The following is a 20,480-nucleotide window of genomic DNA, read 5'->3' on the forward strand; positions in this document are numbered from 1 at the left end:
ACCAAAACAAAACAACAAAAAGAGCCCCCCCCCCTCCACCCCAGGCAGTTCAAAATGTCAATTCATGGAAGCAGATGACGTTTCACCATTTTTAATATCATTTTTTTTCTTATCCCTCACAAATCCTATAAGTTGACTGTATAAAAACTCTGAAAATACAGTGTCATTGGATCTCATGAGTAGGAAGTGAAAACTGCATTCAGTAAAAAAATGATCCTAGATAATCCCTTCAGTGGGAGGACATGGGATATTACAAATTCAGAAGACAAAGATTCCATTGTGTAATATTCTTTACCTTTTTTGACTGGGACCTCCTTTCCCGGGAGCATCGAAGGCCAGGGTCTAGTTTGAAGCGGGTAAGAGGGCAGAGTTTGGAGGTGGTGGGTGACTGGATTAAATACTTGCTGGGTAAAGGCCACGCTATGCATAAGTCAAAGGAGAAAGTAAAACCCCCTGACCTCCTCCCAACTCTATTTTTAGGTGAGTATCCTCCTTCCAGCGTATCTCCACGCCCCCTGCCCCCCACCTTCCCCAAATGCATGTTAAAAGCCATTCTCAGTGGAGTATAAAGATCTCCTGATGTGGTGATCTGAGAAAGACACCACTTCTGTGGTATTTCTGTCAAAAAGGGCAGAACCTGGCAGAGGAAATACCAAACTGAGATTGAAAACCAGACTCATCTGAAGTGTCAGTGTCATACAAGACAACAAGAAACCGGGCTCCGTCCCCAACTAAAGAAGACTCGAGACATGATCCTGGAGTGGGCCCTGGATCAGAGGGGAAAGTGCTAGAAAGGACATTGTGGAAGCATTTCATGACATTTGGATCTGGCCTGAGGACTAGATAATAACAGTGTTATTTCCTGAACTGATAACTCTACTATGGTGTGTAAGGGAGTGTCTTTTTTCCCCCTTAGGAAATACATGTTGAAATGTTTGGGTAATGATGCAACATATTCCCAAATGGTTTGGGGGAAACGTGTGTGTATCTAGAGACAGAAGGTGACAACACAAAATGTTAACAATTGCTAACAGTTGGTGAGTCTGGGTGAAGGATATATGGGAGTTATTTGTATTATTTTCACAATTCTTCTGACAGTTTGAAATTATTTCAAAACTAGAAGTTTAAAAAAAATCCAGTTGAATTCAAAGAAAACTTCAGTTTCTGGAAAAAAATATTTGCAAAGGACATATCTGATAAAGGACTGCTCTCACACCTCTCTCTCTCTCTCTCTCTCTCTTCCTCTCTCCCTCCCTCCCTCCCTTTTTCCCTCCTTCCTACTCTCTCTAAAAAAAATAAAACAAATTGATAGAAAAAGTATCCTTGGGTGAGGATTAACAACAACAACAAAATCTTTAGTCTCCTACCACACTCCTATGAAATGGGTTAAAAACAACAATATCAATACCAAGGGTTGGTGAGGATGAGGAGCGACTGGAACTCTTGTACTTTGCTGATGGGAATTTAAAAATGGACAACAGTTTGGCAGTGTTTTTGAAAGTTAAACGAACACCTGCCACAAGACCCAACACTCCCATTCCCAGGTATTGGCCCAAGACTTAGGTCAACACCAAAACTTATATGTGAATGTTTTAGCAGTTTTATTTATAATTCCAATAAAAAAAAACAGCTCAGATGTTTTTCAGGAGGTGAATGTTTAACAAACTGTGGTACATCCACTCAATGGACTCCCACTTGGTAATGGGAAGGAATCAGTGCTGTCAAGTGCATTATACTCAGGGAAATAGCCCAGACGGAAAAGGCTGCGTACTGTGGGATTTCATTTACACGGCATTCTGCAAAAGGAAGAAGTATAGCAGAAAAACAGATCGCTAGGGCCTGGGGACAGACAATGGAGGTGACAACAGCGGGGCACAAGAGAACTTTTCAGGTGATGGAAACGTTTTACATCTTGACTGTGGCGGTGGGTACACAACTGTATGTGTTTATCAAAACACAGAACCGTACATGAGGTGGGGGGATTTTACCAGATGGAAATTACATCTCAATTACACAAACAAGCCGAGTTTCTCAGAGCTTCTCTCCTCCCCCACGGCTCTCAGCTAGACGCAGTCCAGCAGCCGGTGGCAGGGAGAGCAAGGATTGCCTGTCTCTCCTTTGGTCTGCGTGCACATCTTTGATTCGGGCTCAGGGTTCAGTGTGGCTTGGGGAAGGTAAAGGAAAGTGACAGGTCTGTTCGGAGCGGAATCATTGTCAACTGGCATTGGACACCTCTGGGTGGCAGATGCCCAAACTCTGGCCCTTGCTCTCAGGAGGCATACATTTGGGGGTTGTGGTGCCTTCTTTGCGGTCTCATCCTGCTGGTTCCTGGGCTCAGGGGACACACCCCTGGCTGACCACCTGTGCCTGCCCCCTCTGCTCCAACTGAGAAGTTCTTCCGTAGGCAAACGGCAGACTTCTTGGCCCGGGATCTTTTGGGATGGCTCCTGCCCAGCGACCTGGCACTGTGTCCAACTGGTCCTCTTTGGGAAACATTCTTTCCTTTTGCTGCCAAGCCCTGGAAGCACAGGGTGCTCTCACAGCCATCGGCTATCACAGGGGCAGCTCCCGCCATCCTCTCCTTTTCAGGTCCTTTCCCTGGGAGAGGTGGGCTCCGGCTCTCTGTCCTCTAAGCTCCATGTCCCTTGGGTTGAGCTGTGCACGGTGACACGCAACTTGGACACCTCTCCCCGGGGAAAACCTTGGCACCCACCCTCCTTCGCCAGGTCAGTGCCTGCTTGAGGCTGAGGCAGGTGACGGGGTGAGGATGTCACAGACGCTGCCGGAGTCCTGCTGGGTTGCATCTGGTGCTGCCTTTGAGGTTCTGGGGGAGAGTAGCCATTCTGAGACAGGAGAAGTCCCATTTAACATCCCATTATATATAACTAATGTAATTGTCACACACTGGGATCTTTCACATCCTATATAACAAAAAGGTAATATGCAAATAGACCAAATGGCAGAACGACCGAACAACCAATCAAAGCGTAATATGCTAATGATATGCTAAGGGTGCTCAACTGCTCACTATGATGTGCACTGACCACCAGGGGCAGACAGTCAACTGGTCGACCAGTCGCTATGACATGCACTGACCTCCTGGGGGGAGATGCTCCAAAAGGTAGATTAGCTTGCTGCTGGGGTCCGGCCGATCGGGACTGAACAAGATGGGCTGGACACGCCCTGGAGCCCTCCCCTGGTCTTTCCCTGGCCCGATTGTGCACCTGTGGGGTCCCTCAGCCTGGCCTGCACCCTCTTGCAATTCAGGACCGCTCAGGGGATGTCAGAGAGCTGGTTTCAGCCTAATCCTGCAGGCCACTCCCCTTGGGAGGGTGCCAGATGCAGGGCTCATGAGTGCTGCTGCAGAAGCGTGAGCCTCTTGCAATCGGGACTGATTGGGTGTGAGGTCGTGGCAGGCACAGTGGGGCTGAGATGAGTGGGAGCGGCAGGTAAGAGCTGCAGGCAGCATTGTACTGTGGATTCCAGCCCGATCCCTGCAGGCCTCCCAGAGGGACCCCACCTGTGCATGAACTCCTGCACTGGGCCTCTAGTATTTTATGACCTACCTTTTTACACTTCATATTATGTTTTGGGCATCTTGTCAATAAGTACATCTCTACATTCATGTTATTTTAAATGACTGGTCATATTCCTTTGTGTGGATATACTATGATTTACTATCAAACTCTGATGTAATTTCCAGTTGTTTCTAATTTTAGATTATTCTTAATAATGCTGTAATTGGGCTAATTCAAGTGAATCTGGTGAAGCTTTGGCTGCAGAGTCCTTCACGTCTTCAGGACTCTTCCAAATGCCCCAAAAGGGTCTAGCAATTTTATATTCACGATTTTGTCTTCTTTTTGTAATTGGGGCCCTCTAAATGGTGTAAGCTTCAGGACCCACAAAAGCTGGCTGTTCCCCTGGCTGTGATAAACAGCCTCACACTCAATTTTCCGATGGCTACATCTTTATTTCCTAGAAGCAGAATTGCTGGGTTAAAGCAAATGCACATTTTTAAGATTCTTGGAACACATGGCCAAAGAGCCCTCCAGAAACAGTGATCTAATTTGCACATCAATCCTGCCCTGAGAACACCCAAGACTGGGGTGGTTTCTATGGGATTGTGTTTCTCTGTTATTGTGGTTCCTCTGTAGCTGCCATTAGCACCTTCTCCTAATAACAGGGGTCTTGACCTGAAATCCATGGGACCCCTGGGTAGAATTCTTGGGGTCTGTGAACTTGGATGAGAAAAAAATTACATCTTTATCTCCATCATTGGCCTGCAATTAAAATGTAATAGCTCTTCCTGCCATGAATGTAGACCACAAATTCCTGTGGTATTACCAGTCCCTGTGACATTAGCAGCCCCATCACTGAGAGAAATCTCAGGTGTTTTCATGCCTTGTTACAGCTGTTGCAGATCTCTCAAAATATTGTTCATGATCATCAGTGCTTCAAAATTACAATAATTATTAGACCTGCCACTAGATCTCATTATTTAATCTATACTAATAATAGACAAATATGTAAATTGACCATCCCTCTGCAACACCCACAGCCAATCAGGAGTGAGTATGCAAATTAACCTGACAAAGATGGCAGGCCTGTGGGCAGCGCGCACGCGTTCAAGCGCTGAGTGGCTGAGGGCGGGGTTGGTGGCCCACCCCCTGGCTGCTCCAGGCCTATGTTCACAGGGGCTCACTTGGCCATCACTGGCGGTGACCTGGGAGCAGCCAAGCGGGCCCCACAGACAGCAGAGAACCATGGAGAGCGGGCCTACCCCGCATGAATTTCGTGCACTGGGCCTCTAGTGTGTTCATAAAAAACATGTATTACCAAGTCACAATTATTTTTTAAAATATATTGATAACTGCTGTCAATATAATTGTTTTCCTTTGTAATCATGTGTATTATTTGTTTTATATATTTGAAAACCTCATTCTGAAAAGGGACCCATAGGCTTCTTCGAACTGCCAAAGGGTCCATGGCACAATAAAGGTCAGAACCCTTAATGTGTGGGGCTCTTCATTCACATGTTTTTGAAACTTGTGCATTATATAGAAGGAAAGGAATTAAACTGAAGCCAGGCTTGGTGTCAGGTGCTGGGATACAGAAGATAGAATGCCCCTCTGTCCTTGAGAAGCTCACAGCCATGGTGGGAGATGCAATTTCATATCTCCTGCCACTCATTTTAGATTTTCCAGAATTTTAAGAAAAATCAGAAATACAGATTTTATATGTTCCCATATAAAACAGTTCTACCAATTTTTAAATGTTGGCAACTAATCCAGATTTATATAAACTCCTGTGCGGGCCAAACAAAACATGCCTGAAAGCTAAATCTGGCCCATAGGCCACCAGTTTTCAACCTTTGCTCTAGGAGGAGAACAGAATTCCAGTTAGGGTGGAACAAGTTCACTCTGCGGAACAGAGCAACAGGGATTCTGAGCTCCCCACCCCCACCTCCACTCCGTTCCTGAAAACCAGGGAAATGGGATTGGAGCCTTGGTCTTGGGAAGAGAGGACATGGGAGGAGGAGCTTTTTTTGTGGGACTGGGGTGAGGGGGAGCAGTGAGGATCCCTGCAACCTAGCTGCAGGCTGGGCAAGGACAGGCCTGAATGGAAGCAGAGGCTACTGTGGTGAGGGCATCAAAGGAGCTGTGGCAACAATGAGGCCATTAGAAGACGGTATACCTAGAAAACCCGAGAGCCCCAAGCAGAGAAACAAAAGTCAAAAATAAGCACAAAAACAAAGAAACAAATTTTAAAAAAACAACCATTTGAATTAAGAAAAATTTATAAGGCTATTGGATACAAGATAAATGCACAGAAGCCTATCTCTTTTCTCTAGTTTGACAAGAAAAATGTAAAAACAAAAAAGACACTCAGAAGCGGCTTGTGGAAATGTAAAACATTAGTGTCTTTTGGAAAGGTAATCTTTATTAAAGTACACATAATATCTATCCACTGACCTAGAATCCCACTTATCAGTGCTCATCCGACAGAAACACAAGTCCCAGAGACTATAGGCATATGGGCGAGAGTATTTTTGCAGCATGTTTATAGTTTCAAGAAAATATAACAAAGTGAATGTTCATCAATTGACGAGTGGCTAAATAAATTGTGGAATATCCACACTGTGGAATATTATGTACTATCATAAATGAATCGGAGCTCTGTCAGTTTGTTGGGGGGGGGGGCGTGGATTTTTTGAAGTATTGTTGAATAAAAAAAGCAAGAGGCAGGAAAATGTATATAATATAATCCCATTTCTATAAAACACTGAGACATGCATAGTGTATTTGCATATAATTTAAATGCCTGTCAATGATTACTTGATTATAGAGAAAACACAGAAGGTTAGATATGAGAATGTTAATAAGTTACTTAGGGTAAAAGGGGAGGGTTGGTGCAAGCTGACATGGGTGGTGCAGGACTAGGGGAGGGAGCCAAGCCCATCCTACCCACCTACCCTAAAATTTTTGAAGCAACGGCCTTTGGAACTGGACCCTTACAACGATTGACTCCCGAGACCCCTTCTTTGGCCATTCCTCTCACCACCATGTAAGTGGCCTTCCATATTTTCCTCCATGATTCTAGAATGGGTAGGCAAGGCACTGAGGAAGGGGAAGGCCAGGAAGGTCCCGTGTAGGGGCTGTTTTCAGTGCATGAAAATGAACCTCAGGGTCTATGATGTTGTGCTTTCTCTCCCCGGGCATTTTGGCAAATTCATGGGAGTGAGGGGAAGAGGTTAGAAGGAATATTAACTCACACACTCACTCAACTTAAGTCCTCCAGCAGTCTTAGCTTGCCGATTACATCCTTGGAGAGGATTTCTCTGAGTCCACCCGTCTCAATTATGTCTCCTTACTATTTCCTCTCATGGTTCTCATCGTAATTTGCCATTTTGTCTTTATTTGAGTGTGTGTGTGTGTGTGTGTGTGTGTGTGTGTGTGTAATGTCTATTTCCCCCCATAAGCAGTGAGCCAGGAGCTTGTGAGTACAGCATCTAGCATGGTTGGTATCAGGGGCTTGAGAAATTTCCGTTGAATTCAGTAATTCACTTACTCTCTTTTTCATTGACTCACTGTTGTATTCATTCCTTTATTCATCTATTCCCTAATTCATTCCAGAAGCATGTGCAATTGGCTAATGACTTTTCTCCGGATATGAGTCTTCAGTTTCCTAGGGTGGCTTTTTGGGGGAAGGTGGGAGTAGGGACATGACTGCAGAATTCCAGGAATGTATCCACAAGTTGGGAGAGCTGGGTGAGCAGGAAGTTCTCCAGAAAAGAAGGGAAGATCCATGAAAGCTGGAAGGTCAAAGCAGAAGGTGCTATAGGATCAAAGAAGACAAAGCTGAGAGTGACAGGAGGAAGGCTGGGCACAGGCAGACTCCGTCTCATTCTGGATGGAATTGTCCCGCTGGCCAACGTGCTCATGCGTTTGCTCTGTCTGGAGCAGCCTCTCCCATCGTCATAAGCTGAAATCCTACCCTTCCCAGCCAGGCTAGGCCAGATGTCCTCGAAGTCCATCTCACTCTTCCAGCTGGAAGGGCCACTCCCTGCTGCAAACACCCCCCCCCCCAACACAAAATCTGGACCTCCCTCGTGGCACTGACCACTTCCTGCCTGTGCTGTGGTGTGGCCCCTCCCTCCCCCCCTCCCCACCCTAGGCAGAGGCTCTGTCTGACTGTTCCTAGGGATCCCACCAGAACCTAGCACAGAGTGGATGCTCAAGCCATTCTGGCCTGCTGTGGGTGTGAGGGGCAGTGGTTATAATCCCATTTCATGGATAGGGGACTGGAGGCACAGTCAGGTGGCTTGACTTGCCGTTGTTCCCAAAGCAACGCGGCAGCAGTGCCTAGATTCAGGCCTGCGTTTCTGATCCCAGAGGCAGGGCTCTTTCCAGGGCAGCTTGGTGGGAGGTGGGAGCAGGGAGGGTGGACGGGGAGCTGGGTCCTGAGAACCAGCAGGCCAGAGAGCTTTGGAGTTCAAATGGCCAAGTTCAGGGAAAGCACAGCTGGGGAGGAGCCAAGGTATTTATTATGCTTGGTCTCCAGCTCCAAACAGAGCTGATGGATGGAGTTGCTCCAGTTCCTATAAACAGCTTAGGCCTCTCTCCCCTCCACCGGCCGTGCTCTCTGCCGCCACAGCCCCAACTGCTTCCAGTAAGACGGGGGAGGGGAGAGAGATGATCAAGGGAGGAAAAAAGAGGCCAGAGTGGGGAGGGGAAGGAGAAGGTCAGACAAGGTCCTAGAGGCGAGAAGAAAGTGGAGGGAAGTGGAGGGAAGAGAGATGGCTGTTTCTTTGCCACACCACTGGCCACTGCTGCTTCTGGGCAGCCCGCGCTCTGCATCGCCTCTGAGGTCTCTGTGTCCCCTGGGTCTGTCTGAGAAGCCTGTCACCCCCGTCTCCGTCTGAGGCTGATCTTAATCTCCACACGTTTGTAAGTCCATCCATTCAGGAAACCTTTTCTGAACTCACCTTCGGCATTGGCTCGTGAGCCCCCGGGACAGGGAAAGGACGCCGGTAGGACCTCCCTCCAGGAGCGCCTAGTAGGCGGACGTCCCAGTGCTGTGGCTTTGAACAGTGGGAGGAGGGCAATCAGGGTAGTCTCCCCAGAGGAGGTGACTGGGGCCGTGGTTAAAAAAGGAGTTTGGCAGGTGGGGTCAGGATGGCTGAGACATTCGGGTGGAGGAAGTGGGAGAGAGGGTGGTGGTGGGGAGGACCTGCCTCATGTTGAGGTTGCTGGCTCTGGAGTTTGGACACTTCTTAGCTGTGGGAACTTGAGTCTCTGTTTCTCTAAAATGAGGATAATAATAATAGCAATCTCTTCACACATTGTTAGAAAAACATACGACAATGTACATCAAGTGCTCAGTGTCAGCTCTGAACACAGGCAGGAGGTGGCCGGAGAGAGATGGGGCTGGAGGGCCTCAGGGACCTGGTCTGGGAGCTGCCTACAGGGCAGGGGCACAGAACCCAGACAGGGGATCCCTGGTCCTGGGGGTGTGCCAGGACAGAGGACTGAGTTGGTAAGACACCGTTCGGCCATCGGTGCTGCCCACCTCCCCATCACAGCTCACTGAGCTGAATGAGCCTGGTGACGCGCTCCACAGCCTGTCTGTGACTGGGCGGGCGAGGACCTCCCCTCTCCCTGGCCCTTGCCGGATGCTCTGATGACCTAGTTGGCAGCTATGTCCATGTTTGGCTGAAAACAGGAATTTCTGCCTCACTGGGGGGTCTTGACCAGGTGAGCAAACACCCCTGTTTGCCAGGAAAAGAGGTCAGGGGCCTGATGGGCTCCTGGCTGGATGGGAGGCCCGTAACGCCCTGGGCTGAGCTCAGCCCCTGCTACTGCCTCCCCTTGGGCCTTCGTCGATCACCTACTGTGCGCCAGGGTGTTGATTCTCATGCTCTCGCACTGCCCCGCCCCATCCATGAAATAGGCATGTAAACTTTTCCTTTGGAGAGTAGGTGCTGGGAGCAGAGTTGGGAGGTAAGAGCTCACAGACCAGAGAAGAAGCTGGTTGGAGAAATCTCCAGGATGTTTGTGTGTGTGTGTGTGTGTGTGTGTGTGTGTGTGGTGGGGGGCGGGTGCACGGGGATGGAGGTTAGAACATCATTAAGCTGGAACTTGCGGGAGGGGAGGCTGGCATCTGCAAAGAGGCAGCATCTGGGTGTCAGGGGAAGTAGGGGCCACATGAGGACAAGCACAGGAGGCTGAAAAGAGTGTGTGGGAGCCACTCCATTAGACTCTGCCTCAGAGCCCTTTGCCGGCCCCTACCCATGTAAGTTGCTCTTGCCTCCTCTCCCAGCCCTCCCAGCCCACACCCTGATCCTCTGGCTCCCTTCCAGAACCCAGGAGAGCTCTTCTTCTGGACCCTCCTGGCTCTTCTTCCAAGGCCAACCGTGAACTGCAGCCTGGCTGCTCACCCTCGTTCTCCAGCCGTGGGGCGACCCTCAGTTCTCTAGCTGGGAGGCTTCTGGGTGTCAGGGTGTCAGGGCTGCAGCTCAGAAGGGGCTGGGCTGAGATAGAGAGGTGGCATGGTCTGAGCTCTGGGGTGGCTCTGGCAACGGAGGCGATGACATTCCCGAGGGGAGAGGGCCCGGGACAGGAGTGCTAGTAGTTGGCGTTCAGATGGCTCCAGGCAGATGAGCCTGAAAACAAGGGGCCTGAGAGGAAGGTGAAAACCGGGGTATATATCCGAGATGCTGGGAGAGTGTGCCAGGGAGGGCTGGGTGATGGGGAGGACAGGGCTGGGAGCCCCTGCAGCTGCGAGGTCAAGGGGGTACAGCCTGAAAAGTGCACTGAGTTTGGCCAACTCTTGGTGATCTTAGCCAGGGCAGTGTGGGGCTCTGAGGAGCGGAAGGCAGCTGGGTGGGCTGAATATGGGGGGAGGAAAGAGAAGCTACTTAACCACGAAGTTTACCCATGAAGTAAGAGAAGGCAGGGGAAAGTGGCTTTAGGATCTTTTCACTATTTTTATTTTTTTAATCCTCACCCAAGGATATTTTCCCCATTGATTTCTAGAGAGAAGGGAAGGGAGGGAGGAGGAGGGGTGGATAGAGAGGGAAGCATCGACATGAGACAGACACATCAATCGGTTGCCTCCCACATGTGCTCCTACTGGGGCTGGGGAACTTGCAACCAAGGTAAGTGCTCTTGACCGTAAATCAAACCCGGGACACTGTGTTCCACAGCCCGACACTAACCACTGAGCACCTGGCCTGGGCTCTTTTCACTGTTTTTCAAATAAGCACCACTTGAGCTTAGCTGGTCTGAGAGGAAGAAGTAACTAGAGAGGAAGGGCTGAGGAGAGAGGAAAGCCAGGGGGCAAATGAGAGAGGAGGGATGAGGACCCCAAGGTGGGGCAGAGGGGATGAGCTCAGAGAAAGGGCCTGAGAGGGTGTAACTGCTGAAAGCCACCATCTCCTCAGTGGTGGTGGGAGCAGGGTTTGTTGACCGTGAAGGGTCATGATGAGCTGAGGCCCCGAGGTCCTGGGTGGTGGTGACCGGAGCTTCAATCCCACCTACAGGTCCTACCTTCCAGGGGTTTGCCATGAGGGTTCAAAGGCCATAGTGGGAGTAGGGGAGGGCAGGGTTGGAGTGGATGCAATGGTGCAGGTGACCTGAAGCAAGGAGGAGGCTGGCAGGCCGCACTGTGTCTTCAACATTATTTTTTAATACATTCATGTGGGTTATACAAAGAGCTAGTCCCAGGGCCTGGGCCATGGCCTGGCTCCTGGGCGGTGAGAGCAGCATTGTGTAGTGTTTTCAAAGATCAGGCGTGGAGGGGCCCACGCCTGCCCCAAGCCTGAGAAAGAGGGTGTGTGCAGTGAGCACCTGTAGTCACAATTCCAACCAGGACTGGGCCCTGAGCTGCCCCTCAGGCCCCCTGGGCCCCAGATGGGGCCAGGACATCAAGTTCCAGCCCTGGCTTTGCCACTGACTCCCTGAGTCCTTGATCCTCTCTGGGCCTCAGCCTTTTCATCTGTAAAATGGGGCAGAGAGAGTGGAGTTTTCATTGTCTCCCACTTGACCCAGCACCATCCTGAGCCAGACCATGGCCAAGCACAGGTGGGAGGGGAAGACAATAGCACAGGGTCCTGCGCTGGTCCCAGGACAGCCCAGGGTTCCATGGGTAAGAGGGACAAGGGTTTAGATCTAGATTTTTTAAACCCATTTTTCTAAGAGGGGAGGATCCCCGTATGAGGAGGACCCAAAAGAGCGTTTGGAGCGTTATCTTGTGATGTGACACACCTGAGAGAGAAGAAAACCACTCAGGTGCAACCCCCCAACCCACCCCCTGACACCCGTAATGAGGTCTGACTCCACCTGTTTTCCACAGGCTCTGCCCCTGACTTGTGCATCTCGGAGAAAGTCCTCTTCTCTTCCTAAGCCTCAGTTTCCCCATCTGTGTAAGGGGGAGGTGGGTCTCAATGGTCTCACATTCTAGACTGTGCTCATTGGAGAATGGGGATGCAAGGGCCACAAGAGAAAAAGATCAGTCTGCAAAGGAGGGAATGAGGGAAACTGAGGCAGAGGAGGAGAGGGCCTGGGAGAGTGGAGGGAGAGGAGCTGGTGGGATGTACAGTGCAGGATGCTCCCAGGCCCTGTGCCAGCAGCAGGGCCCACTTCCTGTCCCCCTGACAGCCTGCAGCCCCGCAGTGGCCAAGCTCAGTCCCGGAGTCGGGATGATGTGATTCTGAATCTCAGTGCGGCATTTTGTAGCCGGGACACCCTGCAGGGAGGCTTGGAGCCTCTTTTATAAACTGGGACTAAATACCAGCCTCAGAGGGTTGTCATAAAGAGGCAGACACAGACTTGGGTTTGTTACCGCTGCCAAGCCTGGGGCAAAACAGAACCAGAGACCTAAGGCCTTCACTCCTGGGCTGGAGCGGGGAGTGGAGGCCACGGCAGTATTGGGGCCAGTGTGTAACACCAGAGTGCCAGGTGGGCAAAAAGTCTGTCCAGAGCAGGAAATGACAGTCCAGTGCTGGCCGGAGCCCAGGGCAACAGCCTGTGAACCGGACCTGCTGCAGCCGCCACAGCCTGCCATAGTGCAGGACCCACGGCACACTCATGGCTCCAGGTCTCTTCCAGTTACAAATTCGTCATGTTCCAGAGAAGCTGCGAGTCATTATCAGAAGATGTGACAAATAGTCTGCGTGGCAAGTCTCAGACAAGTCCTCCTGGCCTTTCCCCTCCCTGGCCCTGGCCTGGCGGGGCAGGACTCCCTCCTCGAGCCCTGGGCTCCACACTCTGTGTGGTCGCTGCACAGCTCTGTGATGCCATCCCCACCCCGACTGGGAGATGCTTGATGTGTCTCCTTCATCAGTGTCCTCAGTGCCCAGCGCAGGGTGTGGCAGAAAACAGATGTCTGGTGAAGATTTGCTGATCTGATGGCTCATCCTCATTCTCTGTCACTCCCACCACTGCTCCGCGTCCAGCTTCCACAGCTGGACCGCACGTGAGGCCTGGGAAGTGCGTCACCTACCGATGCAGCAGGATGCAGGGAAAGGAAGCCGGGGCTGGGATTTAGAGATTAGGGTTCTGGGACCCTGGCCCACTGTGTGGCCTGGGGTTAGACCTCGCCCTCCTCTGTGCCTCGGGCTCCCTCGCCGTCCTGGAAGGGTCTCCGGCCGAGCTCTTCCGCAGCCTGGCTGCTCTAGGCTTTGTACTGCTGGTTGAACCTCTGCTGGCGGACACAGCAACAGGTGGCCAGCGTGGCGAGGACAATGGCAGAGACGAGCGTGAAGGTGAGGATGATGATAAGGTTGACATTCTTGAGCTCCCCCTCCTCACAGTCCTCAGGACGCACGTGGCTCAGGAACACCTCCTCCTGGGAGTCGAAGCGGCAGATCAGGTCCTGGGTGGCGTCCACGTCCACACGGCCCTGGTGCAGCTGGGCCGCCAGCCAGCCATTGCCGCAGCAGCTGAGCGGATTCCCCTGCAGGTAGAGGCGCCGCAGGCTGGTCTCCAGGCCGCCCATGGCACTGCCGGGCAGCAGGCTGAAGCTGTTGTTCCTCAGGTCCAGCACCTCCAGAGACACGGCCTGCGTCCAGGCCGGCAGGCGGCTCAGGCGGTTCTCGGCGAGATTGAGCTGCTTGAGGCAGCTGAAGCAGGGCAAGTCTACCTGCAGCACCTCCAGCCCATTGCCCTGCAGGGCCAGGACCTCCAAGGAGGCCTCCAGGCCCACCAAGGCCCCCGTGGCCACATCCAGCCCCGGATTGGAAGAGAGGTCCAGCTCTGTTAGTGGTGTGTGGAGGAAGGCACCTGCCCAGAGCGTCTCCAACTCGTTGTCCACCAAGTTTAGGCTGCGGAGGGAGGAGATGCCAGAGAAGTCTACGCAGCCGGAGGGCCCAGGCCTCCTTGGCCCCCCACAGGGAACGATCCGGTTCCCCTGCAGGTTGAGCCTCTGCAAGCTAGCCAGGCCAGCAAAGGTGTGTGGGGGCAGGTCCTGCAGGACATTGTGCTGTAGGAGCAGTGTCCGCAGAGACCCCAGGGCGCTGGAGCCCAGCTCCAGTGTCTTCAGCGCATTGTGGCTGATGTCCAGGAGCACCAGGCAGGGCAGGGCGCCCGCACTCCGAGCCTCAAAGTCCTTCAAGCAGTTTCGGCTGAGGTTCAGGAAGCGCAGGGACGTCAGGTGCCCCAGAAAGCCCTCGGGGACGAGCTCAATCTCATTGTAGCTCAAATCCAGATTCAAGAGCTGGGAGAAGGGGTGGGTGCTGGCATTCCGGCTGGGGTTCGAGAGGGGCAAGGCTGACCAGCCCTCAGAGGGTGCATAGATGGCCTCGCCACCCTGGGGGGGCCCCGCAGGGAGACTGATGAGGTTGCTGGACACGTTCAGGTAGATGAGTCTCGGGAGTGCGGCCAAGTCAGGGAAGCGGAGCAGTCTGTTCTCCCGCAGGTCGAGCCAGGTGAGCTGGTACCCGGCCTGGGGCTCGGGAGCCATCTGAAAGGCCTCGATGCTGTTGCAGCTCAGGTCCAGCACCCGCAGCTGCCGGAGGCTGAAGTCGGAGATGCAGGTGAGGGAGTTCCTGGATAGGTTAAGGTGGGTCAGGTGGGGCATGGCCTCGAAAGCCCCGTCCTCAATGTCCATCAGCACGTTGCTGTGTAGGTCCAGCCGCTCGAGCGCAGGTGTGCCCCAGAAGGTCTGGCGGGCCAGGCGGGTCAGGCTGTTCTCCGCCAGTGCGAGGGTGCGCAGGGCTGGCGCCTCCCCCAGCAGCTGCTCCACCAGGCCGCTGTACAGGCTGTTCCCAGACAGGTCCAGAGACTTCACGTGCAGCAGGGGGCCCAGACCCCCAGTGCTCAGTGCCAGGCGGTTGTGGGCCAGGTTGAGGTGCTCCAGGTGGGACAGGGTCTCAAAGACACCTGGCTGGACAAAGCTGATCTCGTTGGAGCTCAGGTCCAGGTGGCGAAGCGCTTTGTAGAGGCCCAGGGGCGAGGCCAGGATGCTCTGAAGCTGGTTTCCAGACAGGTCAAGGGCTTCGATGTCCCACGGGAGCGCCGAGGGGACCTGCACCAGGCCAAGGAATTGGCAGAAGACCTCCTTGTTCACCTGGGGACGGGGAGGCAGAGAGAGCAGCAGGCATTAATGGGTGCAGTAGGAGCTGGAATTGGACACGTGCCTCTAGGAAGGGTGACCTTGAGCTCCCGCCAGGCTTGGCTGGGCTTCTCCCCTGGCCTCCCAGGATGCTCGACGTTCCTCCATCCCAGCCTAATCACCCCATGTCCGGATGACCCCCATCCTGCTCCTTGCCCCTATTTCCAGCACCCAATGCAGCACTGGCATCAGGGAGGGATTTAAGGAAGCTTTGATGGGTAGACAGAGAGATGATAGAAAGTTAGAAGGACAAATGACCAAAAACCCTGTACTAATCATTAACCCATTTTACAGGAAACGGAGCCACAGAGCAAGCATGCCAAGCTCTCTGCCGCCGGCAGGCTGCAAGTTTTGTTTAAGTAAATGAGGCATGCGGCCCGGCAGCCATGAGTTTGACATGCTTGATCTAGAGCAGTGGTTCTCAACCTTGGCTGCACATTAGAATCACCTGGGAATCTTTTTTAAATCCTGATTTCTGGGTCTCATCCTCCGGAAATTCTGTTTCTTTGTTACTAATGTTGTGGCCCCAACCCCATAACAAAGAAACAGAATTTCCGGAGGATGAGGCCCAGAAATCAGGATTTTAAAAAGATTCCCAGGTGATTCTCATGTGCAGCCAAGGTGGAGAACCACTGGTCTAGAGTGGCCCAGGGCCACGAAGAACAGAGCCGAGCTGGGACCCAGGCCTCCTGGTTCCACACCCTGGCTTCCTTCGATGGGCCTGGGTAGTTACGTTGACCCAGTGGGTGTAAGACTAGATGAACCCACTTTAGGGGAGTTGTTTCCAGAAGGAAAAAAGGCAGTTTTCCCTCTTGTCCTCAGTTTTTAGCTTCCTGTCCTCAGATCTCATTCAAGCCCTCATCCTGGGTCCCAGAGCCTGCTTCCTCGGTAACACTCCCCAGGGGGGCCCTTTCTGCTGCTGCCACCCACCCCCACCCCTGTCAGGGGCTGTGCTCCCCCAGGCCCGGTCCTGATCTGGTCCTGGAGATGGGGTGGGCGTTAGGGGCAGGGGGGACGATGTCCAGGGTCCCAGCCCACGCTCTCTGATGACAACACTCTGATTTTGTGGTGCGTGCCCCATCAAGTCACATGCCCACTCTGGTTTCTTATCCAGAAAGTAACTCATCCTTCCCTCTCACCCACTCAGCATTTTAGATTTTTTGGCATTTTCAGACGCATGGTCTCACTGGGTCTTCACAGTAGCCGGCCCGTCAATATGATCGCTCCCATTTAAGAAAAGCAAGCCCAGAGAGGTAAGGAAGGGTTCAGATCACCCAGCTGCTGAGGAACAGAGCTGGGTTTTCAACCCAGATATTTTAACAACTAAAGGCCCCACTTTTGTCCTTCTATCTCATGTGCTTTCTGAGGCCAGAACTCTTTCTATGTAAGTGCAGCCTTCCTCTCGTCTTTTCTAGCATACCAGGAGCCCGGGCCTTTCTCAGCTGGTCTGACTTCTACCACCACCCAGCTCAGGCCCACTCCTGCCCCAGCTTCTGTCTCCACTGACCCTTCTGATCCACCCACCAACCAGATGCCTGGCAACTGCTCTCAAATTCCACTCAGCCAGTGCTGCCTTCTGTTGAAACCCCTCCAGGGCAAACTCCAGGGCTCTCAGCAGGTTCAAGGCTGTTTGTGGGCCCCGAGGAGCTGTCCCCTCTCCTCCCAACCAACCCCAGCCCAGCCCACAGGGACCATATCGGACCACTGACCATTAACCCTCCCAGCCCCAGCTCTGGGTCTCCTCCTTACTGTTCCCTGTGCTGGTTATGTCCTTCCCAACAAAATCTGCACGGGGAACTCTGCATGCTAAGTCCAGGATCTCCTCTGCCAGGAAGCCTTCCCACATTCCTGGCCAGGTTGGGGCCTCCTTTGGGTTTTCTTACAGCCTCTGTGCTTCCTGTCATAGCTTTGGCCCCTGAAATTGTGGCTGTCGGTGGGGGGACCTGCTAGACAGTGAGCTCAGAGCAAAGGGACCGTTTTGATTGAGCACAGAAGGACCTGGCCCACAGAAGGTGCTCACTAAATCTTTTTAATGAATGAAAGAGTCCCAGACACCATTGGTTTGGTAAAGGTCTGAGGGATTGAGTCACCACCTTTCTAAAAAGAAAGTAAAGGGATGATCCATATATTCAGACTAAAGTCAAAGACTGTTAGAGCAGAAAGGGTCCAGCCCACCCAATTCCAAGATGGGGAGACGGAGCTTGAAGATGGCAGTGACCTGCACAAGGTCATGGTGAGTCAGTAGCTAAGCCAGCAGGGCCTGGAGATGGGGTGAGGGTAAGGGGGTTCCCTGCCTGGCCCCAGCTGTCAGCTTCCTCTCAAGATCCCCAAGGTGAGGAGGGGGAGGAATGGACTGCCCTCCAACAGGCACCTGTGTGCCTCTTCCTACTCTATGCAGCACAGTAACCAGCCTGCACAGCGGCCCAGGGATGCCCCTGAGGTTGGGCATCATGTGAACCAGAAACCTATCCTGGCCACCTGGCCAGTCTTGCCTGGCTCCTTGCCCCTTTCTCCCTCCCAACCTCTCGGCCAGCTGGGGCCACCAGGCATGGTCCCTCATCCTGTCCTCAGCCCCTGGACCATCCTTATTTAAGAAGTCACAGCCAAAGGAACATTAACACAGTGACTGCCACTAACCATGGAGCACCAGCTGTGTGCCAGGCTTGTGCTGAAAGCATAGATCCCTTGCCTCATTCAATCCTCTACGGCATATTTACCTCATTGTACCCTCTCAGGAAGCTGAGGCTCGGAGGCGGGAGGTGGCTTCCCCAAATCATATAGTCAGAGGCTCAAAACTACCATTAGGAGTTCCTTTTCCTACTGCCAGCCACGTTTGACCACTGCGCCCTCAGCTGGTTGAGTACCCAGGTTGAGTCCTTCAGCAGAGTAAATAACACCAGTTACCACTTCCTGAGCATTTACCCTGTGGGGGGGGGGGGGCACTGTGCGATGCATCACATGTTCTCCTACAGGCAAGCCCATACCCCATTTCACCCCTGAATTCTCAAAGGCTCCCTGGGCCACCAGGCCCTGAGAGCTGAGTCAGGACACAGGCTGGCCAAGCCCAGAGCCTAAGACTTGCTTTCTGCCCGGGTGCCCCGGACCCCTGCCAGAGACCCAGAGGAGGCGACTGCAGGCAATGCTGCACCTGCACCACCAGGGCCCGGCCCCCGGCTCTGCAGTTCAGTCGGAAGGAGCTTGAAGGCCAGTGAGCACAGCTCGCAGCACTCACTTCCAGCGCACCCCCCACGGCCTGAGCTTGGAGCATCCAGCACCATTGCCTTACTTGGGGAAGGGTCTTGGCGGAGTCAGCCGTTAGCAACACTCTACCCACTCTCTCTGGGATGCCAGGATGCCATGCCCAAGATTTTTTGTTTTTTGTTTTGTTTTTTTGGAGGGAAGGGGGCTTGCCACCCAACTCCATTTTGCCACCTGCACAGAGCAGGAAAGCAGGGCAGTAAGTCACTCGCAGTGGGCAGCATAAGCCCTGGGAGCTGGGTTCGAATACCGCTCTATTACTTCCGATCTGCATAACCCTGGTGGCCACAGCTCTTCTCTCGGCCTCAGTTTCCCGCTGAAAAAGGAATCTGGGCAGGAGAAAGGGAGGGAAAGTCCTCAGCATGCAGCAGGTGCCTTGCGAGCCCTCGGCATGTGAAAAAAATTTTTTTTAATTTTTTTATTATCTTAAAAATCATCATGACTCCTTCTATGGCAGTTCAGAAGGCACCTTCCTGCCTATTACCTCATCTCTCCCCAATCCAAAGCTCACCCCGTTCCCCTTCCTGCTGGGTGGCCCCCGGGCCTTCCCTTCTCTGAGCTGTCTCCCCGGGCAGAATGTGGAGCTGCGTCTGGTGACATCTGAGGCCTCTCTGCCTATGATTCTGGGTTCCGGGGACTCAGAAGGGCTCTAAAGAGCAAGAAGTAAGGTGACCACAGCAGGACACTGCAACACCAGGGAAGGGCCCCGGGCCTGGCTGCCAGCACCTGCACCTCCAGAAGCCGGTGGCCATTCTGTCATAAGCTTCCAGTCCCAGGTCCAAGTAGGGCTGCCACGGGGCCTATCCCCTCCCCCAGGGCAAGCTTCTGCCTTGAGCTCAGTGACTGCCCAGCTTCACAAGTGGACCTGGGTGGTCTCTTTTCCCTGCACCCCACAGGGCGACAATACGTCAGGGCTAGTCTCCTGGCCAAGGGCAGGAAAAAGGGACAGAGTGAATCAAGCCTGGTCCCTCCCCTCGGGAACTTTGGTCTGGTGGTGAGGCAGGCTTGGGCCCACTTGCGAACTATACCACGTACTCAATATTGAGAAGGAGGGAAGCTTGGGGCTGGGGAAGACCAGCAAAGGGAGCAACAGAACCAGGTCAGCCTGGGAGGAATCAGAAGAGGCTTCCTGAAGGAGGCAGCATTTGACCTGGACAGTGATGAGTGAGGCTTCCCAGCAGGGTTGTGGCAGATGGGCCCAAGTCAAGGAGCCCAGGGACCCAAAACAGAAGAACCCTTCCCAGCTGACTGACCCCAAATTCTGTATCACCTTGTGGGGGCAGAGGGAGTAGAGTCCAATATTGGCCCCAGTTGTCCCAGTTGAATGACCTTGGACAAGTCACTTAACGTCTCCAAGCCTCAGCTTCCAATTCTGTAAAATGGGAATGATGGTACTTACCTGGCAGGATTAATAGTAAATAAGGTATTTAAACATTCTAGCAGGTGCTAATCAAATGCAAGGTTTAAACGCATTCCTTTTCCTTTTCTGACTCCTCTAACTTTGGCTTCTGGGGCTGGGAGGACAGAACACCCTAGGACTGGGTGGGGTGGGGGTTGGGGGTTAGGGGGAGCTTACGCTGCCTGGGCAGGGCTTCTTACCATCTTACAGGGCACCTTGTCTCCCTGTTGGGAGGTAGCCAGGCCCAGGGTCAGCACGGCCAGGAGCAGCAGGATCTGGTGGCTCATGGCTCTGCGTAGGGCAGGGAGGAAAGGGGACATTGTAAAATCTCAGGCTCCTTCCCACGGCCAGCCCACACCCTCCCACCCTGCCCTCAGACCACAGCTGTATCTGAAATGAAGGTGTAGCCCACCACAGAGGGCCTCCAATGCTACGCCCAGGAGCTAGGCCATGCCCCCAGAAAGAGTTTTTAAACAGTGGGCAACATGGTCAGATTTGGGTTTCAAAAGTCTCCAACTGGTGGAGGACAATCTGGAGGAGGTGAGCAGGAGGCAGAGGGACCCTACGGGCTGCGCTGGGCCAACCTCAGGGCTGGGGTGAGGTGAGCTGGGCAGCTGGGCCTCTGACTCCTTTTCTACCCAAACCACAAGCAGCTCACCCCTTCGTGGCTCCTCAGACCCCAAACGGAATTACACACAAACACATACACACA

At 52.9% G+C, this 20,480-nt stretch overlaps 1 protein-coding gene across 1 annotated transcript; it reads right to left on the reverse strand.

Moving 5' to 3' along the window:
* Nucleotides 1-11,165: 11,165 nt before the first annotated feature.
* LRRC32 (leucine rich repeat containing 32) lies at nucleotides 11,166-20,089 on the reverse strand. The gene is made up of 2 exons (XM_015563972.1): nucleotides 19,969-20,089; nucleotides 11,166-15,066 (listed from the first exon to the last, which is right to left on the reverse strand). The coding sequence occupies exons 1-2, from the start codon at nucleotides 20,086-20,088 to the stop codon at nucleotides 13,174-13,176; spliced, it is 2,013 nt and encodes a 670-aa protein (XP_015419458.1). The 5' UTR covers nucleotide 20,089; the 3' UTR covers nucleotides 11,166-13,173.
* Between the last annotated feature and the right edge of the window lie 391 nt (nucleotides 20,090-20,480).

The sequence above is a fragment of the Myotis davidii genome, unplaced genomic scaffold (genome assembly GCF_000327345.1).
Source record: "Myotis davidii unplaced genomic scaffold, ASM32734v1 scaffold139, whole genome shotgun sequence".
Taxonomy (NCBI): Eukaryota; Metazoa; Chordata; class Mammalia; order Chiroptera; family Vespertilionidae; genus Myotis; species Myotis davidii.